This window comes from Lygodium microphyllum, chromosome 9 (assembly GCF_053477565.2).
Source record: "Lygodium microphyllum isolate KBCC chromosome 9, Lygodium_microphyllum_v1.1.10, whole genome shotgun sequence".
NCBI lineage: Eukaryota > Viridiplantae > Streptophyta > Polypodiopsida > Schizaeales > Lygodiaceae > Lygodium > Lygodium microphyllum.
In genome coordinates this window covers 46,973,997-46,986,716 of record NC_141143.1, presented here as the reverse complement: position 1 = coordinate 46,986,716, position 12,720 = coordinate 46,973,997, and the positions used below count along the sequence as shown (strand labels likewise).

The window sequence follows — 12,720 nt, the reverse complement described above, 5'->3', positions numbered from 1 at the left end:
AGAAGGAGGAGAAGCAGGTAAAGCAAGCCATCACCACTTTGCGTACTCCCACTGGATGCATGAGATCGTTGAAGGGAGCGTTTACAACCACTAAGAAAAGAGGGGTTGAGCAACTACATGGGTTGAAGTCCCACGATTGGCACAAGATGCTCCAAGTAAGTGTTTTCCAATTATTGTAGGTTGAAATTAAATTTTGTAATGCCCTAACCCAAATATACATGTGCTCTTATGTGCGCAGTTCATACTACCTACTAGCATCGACCATTGTGCAGACAGGAGTTTGAAAAGATGTATTTATAAGATGGGCGAGCTTGTGAGGTATGTAAATCCCATGTAAGATCACCCTTCATTATACCTTGCAAAATGAATGTGCATGAGGTATAACGTACTGTGCATTTATTTTTCAGATATGTTAGTTCCAAAGCAATTGATCGAGCCACATTGGATGATGCGTGTGTTATGGCAGTGGAGGTGGTTTGTATGGTAGAGGAGACTTTTCCGCGAACCATTCTCACAAGTCAACTACATCTCATTGTGCATTTAGTGGATGAAATTGCTTTATGTGGCACTGTGCATGCCCGTTGGATGTTCTTCCTAGAGCGCTTCATGAAGACCTTAAAAGACTTTGTGAGGCAAAGTGCAAGGCCCGAAGGAAGCATGGCTGAGGGTTGGTTTATACAAGAGTCTCTTGTATATATATCAGAATTTCTTGATCAGGTGGATAGCTCTTTGCCGCGACTATGGAGCAATGAAGAGGACTTGAGGATGACGTCTATTGTGCCTCAAGGAAAAGGACAGAGCAAAGTAATTGAGAGAACATTGATTGATGATCTTAATTTCACTTGCATCCTTAATAGTGATGTGATGAGCAGATGGGTTACAAGATACGAGGATGCAAAGACAAAAAGGCAAGCAGACAGAGCTCTCTTTCGAAGGCAACATGGCTCTCGTAAGGCGTACCCTAAGCATCTAGCAACACTTCCGAATGATATTCATGTTGATTGGTTGCATGAGGAAATGGAGAGAGCAGAGAGAGATGAGGGGCTGCATATCACGGCGGAAGAATGGGAGTATGCACGAGGATGCATGTTAAAGGTACATAGAACAAATGTAAATTTGCATTCTTTGTAAGTGATTGGCTTTTCATATTTATTCACATTAATTGCTTACATAGATATTGCTTATATTTTGGTCCAGTGCACTATGTTCAATGCTATATGGTGTGAAGGCAAGCATTTTCGAACACAAAGAATAGATGAAAAGAGGAATACACAAGATTGCGGTGTCATTAGTAGCTTTGAGGGAGCCAATGGAAAAATTGATGATTATTGTGGCACAATCCAAGACATATACAGACTTGACTTTCGCCGCTTCTTTGTGTATGTTTTGGATGTCAAATGGCAAATGAACGTGGTGGAAAAAGGGCCTAACGCAACAATAAAACACCATGCAAGTGGCTATGTAACTATTGACTCTACAAAGTTTTGGCAAACAAAGAAAGATAGGCTCGTATTGCCACAACAATGTGAGCAGGTATGCATTTTTTTACAAATGTGTTTCATGTACATATATATCTAAGCTCGCGCACCCCTTGACTTTTGATATGCTAATTAATTAATGAATTATGTGTATTTGAGCAGGTTATCTATCTGCCAATGGTGCATGACAGTAAATGGTGGTATGTCATCCCTATTGCACCACGTTCCAAAGTAATGTATAATACATTTACTGATATGGAGCATATGGAGGATGTGGCAAGCCGCAAAGAAGATGATGTCGAACATGCCAATGTAGATGATCATGATAATGAGGATGAGCGTGCCATTTCTCATGATCATGAGGATGACCCTTCCATTGAGGATGATGGTGATGATGATGAGAATGATCAAGGCATCGGTACCATTATCAATGGGCAAAATAGCGATAGTAGAATAAATTTAATCGTAGCCTTACAAATTGATCAAATGGATATTGATGTTGATCGTTTGGCAAGGATGGATCTTATTGAAGATGAGATCGAACCCTAACCAATCCATCACTGTATTGTTCCAAATTCATGACATTTCTATTGTATACTTTGTCTTTCAATAACCATATGAAGATATATTTTTCAATATATTACGTTGTTGTAAGTGCATGTAGTGGGATTTTGTAATGGTTTGTAAACACTGCAATGCACAATGACATTTTTAAAACTTAATGGTTTTCTGTTTTGAAAAGAAATGGATTTCTGTAGTTAGGCTCTGTGTCGCGTGTAACAGAGCGTGTATTATGACAGACTTAACGCGCAAATACACGCGCCCTCACATGCAATTATACACGCGCTGTTACATGCATGTATACACGCGCCCGATATTGCTGTAAGTATAAACGACCATACACGCGCCCGTAACTTTTCGCGTGTAATGGACGCGTGTATGGTGACATTGTGTTGTAGTGAATTGACTTGTTTAAGCTTCTATTAGATTTTGATTCTACAGCTTGTGCTTTCGAATACAATGCATCCCATGCATGTATTTTTCCAACATCAAAATCTTGTTGGTAGTTGGGCTTACCAGTGTTCCACATTTCTAAAAGATTTCTAATCATGATGGAGATCCATCTCGTGGCAATAGCATCCAAATCCATACTTTCAACTGAACATGCAATCCCTAGGTTTTCTACATGTTTTTTTATTTGTGAAATCACATTATATCTTAGTATGTCTCTTTTTCCAATATTCCAACAAGTATCTCTCATGTCTTCTTCTTTCATAGAGAATATTTCTCTAAATATCTCATATCTACATTTTTCCAAAATTGTATTTTTCTCCAGTTTACTCATATTACCTTTGACACTTATTTTTCCCTCAACATCCATACCTAAAGGTTGAAACCAATAGAGCATATTGACAAGATTCGTGTGTGTGTGTGTGTGGGTAGTAAAAAATTTCTCTTAAATTTTGAGCTTAAGATAGGTACTAATATGGATTATCAAGTACTTGCTTTGAAATGAGTATATGAACAATTATGTAGTGTTAAGAAGCACAAAGATAAAATCTACTAGAATTTTTTAACATTAGTATTTTTTTTTTGTATATAAATTAATCACACTAGATATGATATGTGTTAGTGCCAAAATCACAAAGGCATGGGACATAGATACTATCTTTAGTGTAAGTTGTCACTAGTTTATATCTCTTTAGTAATATTCTCTGTTGGATCATGCATTAGACTCCTATTAGATTATGAGTAATTTATGAATAGTTACTACATTGGGTAACACATTGCATAGTAAGATTATGTAAACTTTATGTCTCTTTAGATGTGAAAATAATGACACTAAATATAGTATCCTATAGTGCCAAGCCAAATGGACTTGGGACATGGATACGATGGTTAGTGTAATCCATTTGCAAAAGGCATAGTGTAAAGTACTCCATAGCCATAGTGTAAAGGATATCTTCTCTCCTAAATGAAGGCCATTTCAAAGTTCCAAAAAGGTTTTGAACTATATACAAGGTCACATCATATGTTAGAACTTGGTACTCCAATCAAGGATCATGTATGATTTGGACTATCATGATGAGTTATGTATTGGTTTAATTAACATTCAATGGTCTTATATATAATATTTTCAAAAGTTAAATACCTTCAAAAGATAATTGAAGAGAAAGAATCTCACTAATGAGTCTGTAAACTTTATGTCTCTTTAGATGTGAAAATAATGACACTAAATATAGTATCCTATAGTGCCAAGCCAAATGGACTTGGGACATGGATACGATGGTTAGTGTAATGCATTTGCAAAAGGCATAGTGTAAAGTACTCCATAGCCATAGTGTAAAGGATATCTTCTCTCCTAAATGAAGGCCATTTCAAAGTTCCAAAAAGGTTTTGAACTATATACAAGGTCACATCATATGTTAGAACTTGGTACTCCAATCAAGGATCATGTATGATTTGGACTATCATGATGAGTTATGTATTGGTTTAATTAACATTCAATGGTCTTATATATAATATTTTCAAAAGTTAAATACCTTCAAAAGATAATTGAAGAGAAAGAATCTCACTAATGAGTCCAATGTGTGTGTGTGTGTGTGTGTGTGTTCTTCTAATGCCTGAAACACTCTCCTTATTGTGAATGAATCTACAAGTACACATACAAACCAAGTATACTAGACGATAACTATTGTTTATGATGCTAGGAGCCATGTTCCACGGTGGATTCCGTGAGGTTTTGCAGTGGATTCCGTAAAATTTTATTACCGGGGCTCATACACAAGGTGGATTCTTTGTGCGAAAAGTCGATGGGGACACCTATTCTTTTCGGGCGTTTTGTTAATTTAATGTGTAAGTGGTGATTCCATGGCGGGTGATTCTGCAAAATACATATTTAAATTAATAAACGTTTATGAGTTTAGAGTGTGCACTCGTAATAAATTAAGTTAGGATTGAGTTCTAACCAATTTATTGATGTAGTTGAAGAGTGCTAGGTATTCACTTTTGTCGTTTTAATTGTATTATTTTTCTAACAATTGTGAATGCTTCAGTTGATGTGTAGAGCAAGCAGCGGTGGCATTGGGAAGCATTGGACGATAGCGTGTATTCAAATTATCATCGATTTTTGATGGGCACATATCTTAGGCATGACGTCCATATTTTGACGCGCTTCTTTATTAAAGCGCTTGATATTTATTTATTACTTTTGTATGTGCATGGACATATGATTTAAATATTTGTATTGGACATTGTATTTGGGTACCGCCTGACTTCTTGGGCACCCAATAGCTTTAATTCTTTAGTGGCACAAAAGCAAACACAAAAGCTAAAGTGTGCTAATTGTAAATTGGGCTATTTTTTGAGCTTGAAGATGAATAATATATAAAGTACATGCTTTGTGGAGCGCTCACACAAGGCATGGGGGGAGATTGCACCCAATTTGTCTCTTACTTCATGTGGTGCAAGCTTTCTTCATTGTTTTTTGTGCAAAAAGTAGAGTTCTTTTGTTCTTGGGGACCTTCTGACGCTCACTACGCGCGCATACGGCATTTGATCTGTGCACGAGTGGTATCATAGCGAAGCTGAGATCGAGAGCATCCAATCGCTTACCATCTCGTGCGAAGACAGAGCTCCTGGAATGATCGAGCTCTACAGTCAGTCTCGTGGCAAACGGTCGATACCAGCGTGTTCCTGACAATCAAGAACCCCCTGTTGTACACTGAGATCGTGAGGGACCGGCCTCTGCAGCAGTAGATGGAGGACCACGCGGGAGGATCCTTCAAGAAGTCATTGGTTTTTTCTTGATAGATAAGAAATTCCTTACCATAGCTTTTCAAGCTTTAAGGATAAGCTATAAGGCTTCAAAAGAAGCTTAATAAAAAGCTTCAATCTTCAAATTCACACGTCAACGGCAGCATCACGTACTGCCCGTCGCCGAATGTGGTGAAAACATCTTGAAGTCCTCCAAATTCACGCTTAGTCACCAAAGCTTAAAGTCACTAGTCACTAAGGTTCTAAGTTCAATCTTCAACAACTATCATAAGGCAGTTCGTATTCAGTTGCACACGACTCAGTTTACTACCCTCTGGAAGCCCCTGTTCACACCTATGAATTGACAAAAGCAGATTACAGCAAACAATCATCAACATGCAGTCTATATGCAAAACTATTTTCTTGGAAGATAATTGTGACATCAAAATTTGTAATCGTAAAGGAGAAATACTATAAAATCCAAACTTTAAAAAAAAATGCAAGCCTTGTAAACCCGCCTTTGAGCTATGCTCATCCCGCTAACAAGGTTTCGAGTGTGTGAGGTCTTTTGGAATTTTGCAGGATGACTGATCAAACCATGGAAGATTTTATGGCTGAAGGTGATCTACCCGAACCAACAATGGAGCAAAAGTTGGATTTGATTATGATGCAGCTTCAAGAGGAATGAAGAGCACGACAAACTTTGCAAGCTCAACTTGCCAATCTGCAAACGATCTACCACCAACCAAGATGGATCACAACCTGAAGATCTTATACGACGTACCATCGATGCAACACTTGAAGCCCAATCTATTCGGAAAGAAACAAAGATAAGTAAAAGAAACTTCAAATTTTGTACTTTCCATGGATCACGCGATTGAAAGACTATCCTTGCTTTTATCAGTCAATTTGATGATTATTTCCATGAGGAAACATATGTTGAGAAAGATAAAATTAAAAGTGTCACTAACCATTTAGTTGACCGAGCATCCTTATGGTGGACTGTGGTCCGCAAAAGCGTTGATTGTCCCACTACTTAGGAGACTTTCCAAAAGAAATTTTTGTAGAATTTCCTTCCACCTCAATTCCACAAAAAAGCAATCAAACAATGGGATCTTCTACAAGAAAGGGATCGCGAACCTATTTCACAATATACCGAACATTTCTAGAATGCTCTGTTGCAACTACGTATGCTCGAAGGTGTACCTAAAGCAACTCATAAATGCAAGTTTATGTCTGGCCTACTTGGACATTTTTATACGGAGGTCAATATGTTCAAGCCAACAACCCTTGAAGATGCAATTTCCTTGGCCCATGACACTGAAGACAAAATTTGCGGACGAGACAAGCGACCATAACAATTTCCAACTAATGGTAACTTTGGTTCCAAACAATTCAAATCAAAATTTCAAAGATTCAATCAAAGTTATTTTCTTCCATCTTCATTCCATAAATCTTGGACACGATCACCTGCCTTGCCATCAAACACAAATCCGAACCCTAAGCCATCTCTACAGTCAAATCCCAACATTCCTAAACTTCTTGCCATTACCAATAATGTATCTAAAGAAAAACCCATAGTTTGTTATAAATGTCATCAACTTGAACATCTAGCAGCCAATTGTCAATCCAAAAACCCATCTATTCATATCAATTATCTGGGAGCAATAGAAGATGAAGAATGTGAAGAGATGCCGAACTTTATGGAAGAAGATGACGACATTGGTACTACTTCTGATACTTTGCCAGGTATGCCAACTCCCCATTCCAGAATTTACATACTGTTTCTACACATTATCGCATCAAGGCTGCATTCGTAGGTACGAGATATAATGGAACATAAGAGGTGCATAATTTAGAAATTAAAATTGGTGATTATATTAAACAAAGAAATTTCTTAGTTATACCTTTGCAGTCTAGTAACATTATCTTAGGAATGCCTTAGCATCATCAATACAATCGTGATATAGATTATTCTACGCATTCAATTAAAATTTATTTTCAAGGAAAACAAATCACACTGCATGGTATGCACGCTTCTAATAATTTTCCATTGCTTACTCATACGCAGGCTAAACGTGCATTACATAACAATAGCAAATCCTATTTAATATGGGTGAATGAAATTCAAGTTAAAGAAAAACAGATGCATCCTAGGCATGCACAATTTCTTGCTTAATTCCAAGATTGTTTGGTTGCTGATTTACCACCTGGATTACCACCTGCACGTCCTGAAGATCATAAGATAGATTTAATTCCTGGAACACAACCACCATGTAAAGCACCATATAGACATCAGTATTTCTCCATTTGGTGCACCTGTCTTATTAGTGAAAAAGAAAAATAATACCTATCGCATGTGCATTGATTATCGTGTACTAAATAAAATTAGTGTTAAGAATAGATGCCTGATTTCTAGGGTAGATGATCTTATGGATAAGCTACAAGGATCTGCTATATTCAGTAAGATAGATCTTTAATCTGAATATCATCAAGTAAGATTGGAAAAATCTGATATATTCAAAACTGCATTTAGAATACAATTTGGACACTATGAATTTCTGGTTATGCCTTTCGGTTTAGCTAATGCACCAGCCACATTTAGTCGTATGATGAATCGCATATTTCTGAAACATCGGCATTGTGTCATTATTTTTTTTAATGATATATTAGTTTTCAGTAAAAATGAGAATGACCATTATGAACATTTGTCTTTAGTTTTTAAGTTATTAAAAGACAATCAATTACATGCTAATCCAAAAAAGAGTGAATTCTTCCAAACAGAAATTGAATATCTAGGACATATTATTTCATCAGAAGGTATTAAAGTCGACCCTAAAAAGATAGAAGCAATTTTAAATTGTCCGATACCCAAAAATGTACATGAATTACCTTCTTTTCTAGGTCTTGCTAGCTTTTATAGAAAATTTGTCAGAAATTTCTCATTACTTGTATTACCTTTGACAAAACTTTTGAAGAAGGGTATCGTGTATAATTGGTGTGACAATCAATACAAGTCCTTAGATTTGCTGAAACATGCTTTAGCTCATGCTCCTGTATTACAATTACCTGACTTCAATAGACCATTCTTCTTAGTAGTTACTGATGCTAGTGGATCTGGAATAGGAGCAGTCCTTATGCAAGATTCTCATCCCATAGCTTACTCTAGCTGCAAACTCAAACCATCTGAGCTTAAATATTCTACCTATGACAAGGAATTGCTAGCCGTAGTACAAGCCTTACGTCAATGGAAAAATTATTTAATGGGATCTGATTTCATGATCAAAACTGACCAACAAAGCATTAGACATCTCCTTAGTCGGCCACAAATATCTGACCGACATATTAAATGGGCTGCTTTTATTCAAAGTTTTCATCCCCTTATACAATATCAACCTGGAAAAGAGAATGTTGTTGCTGATGCTTTGAGTAGAAGGCCGACAATTCAAAATATTTCTGTGATATCATTTGATTCCCTTATTCCTATGAAATATACTTATCACCAAGATCCTACTTTTCAAGCTGATTGGAATAAACTACTTGCAAATAATTGGATTCCTATTGATTCATTGTCTTACAGTAATGGATCTATGTTTTATGAAAAAAGATTATGTGTGACTGTTCCACTTCGATCATTTGTTTTGCATGAAATTCATTGTCCCCCATATCAAGGTCATAGAGGAATTATATCTACTTTGCGTACATTGATTGAAGATTTTTATTGGCCACATATGGACACTGATGTACCTAATTTTGTATCTGAATGTCTAATTTGTCAACGAGTAAAAAGACACCATGGTAAACAATATGGTTTATTAATGTCATTATCCATTCCATCACGACCATGGGAACAGATTTCAATGGATTTTATCACTGGTCTACCTAACACTAAAGCTAATCATGATATGATTTGGACTGTTGTAGATAGGTTCACCAAACAAGCATATTTTATTCCATGCAAGAAAACCTTAACTGCATCTCAAGCTGCTCAATTGTTTTTGAAAACTGTTTTTACTATTTATTTATTACTTTTGTATACGCATGGATGCATGATTTAAATATTTGTATTGGACATTGTATTTGGGTACCGCCTAACTTCTTGGGCGCCCAATAGCTTTAATTCTTTAGTAGCATAAAAGCAAACACAAAAGCTAAAGCATGCTAGTTGTAAATTGGGCTATTTTTTGAGCTTGAAGATGAATAATATATAAAATACATGCTTTGTGGAGCGCTCACACAAGGCATGGGGGGAGATTGCACACAATTTGTCTCTTGTTTCATGTGGTGCAAGCTTTCTTCATTGTTTTTTGTGCAAAAAGTAGAGTTCTTTTGTTCTTGGGGACCTTCTGACGCTCACTACGCGCGTATAAGGCGTCCGATCTATGCACCAGTTTATATACATGAAAAATGTGAGCTTTGTATGGGGGATAGAAAAGTTCTCCCAAACACTATGATGACCCATATTAAATGTTCCTAAGGTGTGTATGTGATCACTTGTGCATCGAAATGGCATTAACAATGGCATGCGCAAACCAAGTACACTAGGCGAGAACTATGGCCTCTTAACTTGTGCCAAGTGCAATCATATAAACGTGTACTGATCATATGGAAATAGTATATTTACACATGCAATAAATCCTACAATGAAATTATTAACCCTAAAAAGTATATTGATCAAATAATTTATTTAAAATTACCTAAGGAAATTGTGGTAAAAAATATTATACCCTTGTGAAGTTTCCCTGATATCCAGTAGTGCAAGGATTTTAGTTTTTTTCCCTTTACTTTCACTCAACCATTTCACTTTGTAGGGTAGAGAGGCCAATCATATTACATGTAACTCTTTGTGGCTTGATGTTTGCACATCAAGGAAAATGTTAAGACAAAGCAACCATATATGCATTCATTAGTTTGAACTCTACCATCAATATAAATGTCATGTCATGTAATGGTGGATTGAATCATAGAAGAAAAAATCCCTTGAAAGATTCAAGCATTTTATTATAATATTAGTATGGGATCAAACCCTCATTTCCTCCAATAGAGGACAACACGATAATCTTTTACCTAAAGAAACATTGCTAATTGATCTTTGAACATTATGGAGTCCTTCCAAACACTAAGCAACATGTTTTGAGTGATTCATATTTGCCAATGAGAAGGCTTCTCTCTCTCTCTCTCTCTCTCTCTCTCTCTCTCTCTCTCTCTCTCTCTCTCTCTCTCTCTCTCTCTCTCTCTCTCTCTCTCTCTCTCTCTCTTTAAACTAGGGCATGGCACCCTTCCCTAGTTTATAGAGTTTGTAATAACCCTACTTCCTTTTATTATAGAGTTTGTACACATAGGAGGTTCCATTATCATTCAACACAACTCTTATTGGGGATAATATAATTTCAAGCCATGTATTATGGAAAAGAAAACACCCTCAACTTGGAATCATTGCACTCATACAAAACACATTATTTGTATGACTACTACTATGTTGAAAGTCATATTTTTTGTTGCCAATGAATGCCTTATGTATTCCTTCAAAATGTTACTTACCTTTGTTGACTATGCTTTTAACTACTCGCTCTGGTCATTACTCTGGTCACACACACTCGACCACTAATGATAGCATTGATGGCATTGTTGCAGGTGGTCGTGAACTTGATACTACTGCAACTGCTTTGCTGGCTTTGATCATGGGAACTTAACCATTGATGATGCTCTTGATGGCATTACTGGGGTGGATCATGAACTTCATAATGCTATTAATTAGTGTTGCTGATGAACTCAGGGGGGTTGATCAACAATACGTACCTCTAGCACGTGAGTTCAAAATAAGGGTATTTAACATCCCTAGAATCTACATATTTACAAATAAAAAAGGGTGAAATTTAAGGCCTAAAAGTTAACCTACAAAAGGGGATTTTTTATTAATAAAATTTCAGAAGTTCCTATTGCAACTTGGGCATGTGGGTATCATGGTTTACTACAAGGGAGTGTTTGCATACTGTTAAAGGTTCAATTCCCAAAGATGGCATCCTATAATTTTTTAATCATGTGAGAGTTTTTGTTTATTAGCATTGCTTGTTAGGGTATATGCTTATACAATGGTGTGGTGGAAAGGTAGTTCAAGCCCCAAAAAAAATTACCCACGGTTAATTGGAGTTAAGTGTCCCATTTTTTTGAGTTGAGATTTGTGGATTTGGTAGTTGAAAATATGCTACTTTTTTTATAGCACCTTCCCACAATCCCTTTCTGCAATTCACACTAGGCAATTATGGCGAATGTCAGGCTCTTTGTGTGAGTTTCATAACTTTTTCATATTTGCAAAAGTTACGAAACATCATTGATCATTTCAAACTTTAACAGTCAATAGCCAGTTAACGGAGCCATAGTAGTGTGTAATGGTTGACAAAATCAGATATGACCTTCAACACCCCATCAATTGATTGTGTGAGAAAGTGAAATTGAAAATCATAACGTTCATTATCCTGTTTTGAGAAGGGTCCGTCAAAAGGTGCTCTTAGAGCCTCTTCCCACCCAATTTTAGTGGGGGTTTTGAGGCCTCACTATTACCACTATTCAAGTGTCCCACCATAGTGATAGTGGGGGCCCTAAAAAATAGGGTTGCTAAAAACATTCCAATGATGGAAAAACCAGGTGCAAACACAATGGAGCTATTCACACAAGGGTTTTTTTTGGGGGGGGTTTACAATGGTTTTTTTTTTAGGGGGGGTTTAGAATGGTTTTTAGATAAAACGGAAAACCACTCCAGATCACATGGGGCGGGGGGGTTTTCAAAATTTGGGGTTTCCCCTAGAAACACTCCCACAAAGGTGACCCTCCCAAAAACCCTTTCCAAGTTTAGACTTGACTACATGTAAAGGGTCTCCAATGCCAAGAATAGGGTTTGACATTCTTGTGGTCTTCCTCCCTAGCTCCCACCATCTACCACCATCTCCACTGGTGAGTGCCTACGCTGGTGGGGCTTGGCGCACTGCCTTCTTCATCGCATTCACCAAGCGTTCCGCCCCCTTCCCTTCATTGCCTCCTTTTCTTGCATGCTCGAGTCTTCCTTGCACTGATCAAGAAGGATCGTTGTTGTGTAGCCTCCCTCACTTCTCTATCACATAGTTTTTTGCTTGCATTTCAAGAACATCTGCTACTGTGCCACCATTCTAGAACCATCTAGCTTTTGAGTGATTTGAGAGATATCAAGCTTTCTGGGTAACGTGAGCGAGGAGATAAGATGTGAAAGTTTCACATGTATTTACTCTACTCATTTGTTTGTTCTGAGTTCACACCTTTCTGTTCGCTCTGTGTGCGTGCGTGCGTGCATGCGTGTGTGTGTGTGTGCACGCACACGTGTGTGTGTAGGCACCATTTGCTACCAAGAAAGTAGGTGCGAGGTTAGGTTCAAAGATTTGAGGCTTTTATAAGGAAAATGATTGTGTGCAAGGCCATCAAGATTGAGGAGGTGAGAGACAATGACGACTTTGTG

The 12,720-nt window shown here is 37.2% G+C and overlaps 1 protein-coding gene across 1 annotated transcript; it reads left to right on the top strand.

The window, feature by feature from the left end:
- The first annotated feature begins 1,017 nt into the window (after positions 1-1,017).
- Positions 1,018-10,927, top strand: LOC148031001 (uncharacterized). Its single transcript, XM_087685526.1, has 4 exons — positions 1,018-1,095; positions 1,198-1,533; positions 1,641-1,818; positions 10,869-10,927. The coding sequence occupies exons 1-4, from the start codon at positions 1,018-1,020 to the stop codon at positions 10,925-10,927; spliced, it is 651 nt and encodes a 216-aa protein (XP_087541652.1).
- The last annotated feature ends 1,793 nt before the right edge of the window (positions 10,928-12,720 follow it).

Coding starts and splice junctions, on each gene's coding strand:
- LOC148031001 (XM_087685526.1), top strand. CDS start 1,018: ATGGAGAGAGCAGAGAGAGATGAGGGGCTGCATATCACGGCGGAAGAA. Junction 1,096..1,197: donor CACGAGGATGCATGTTAAAG/GTACATAGAACA, acceptor ATTTTGGTCCAG/TGCACTATGTTCAATGCTAT. Junction 1,819..10,868: donor TCATGATAATGAGGATGAGC/GTGCCATTTCTC, acceptor GCATTGTTGCAG/GTGGTCGTGAACTTGATACT.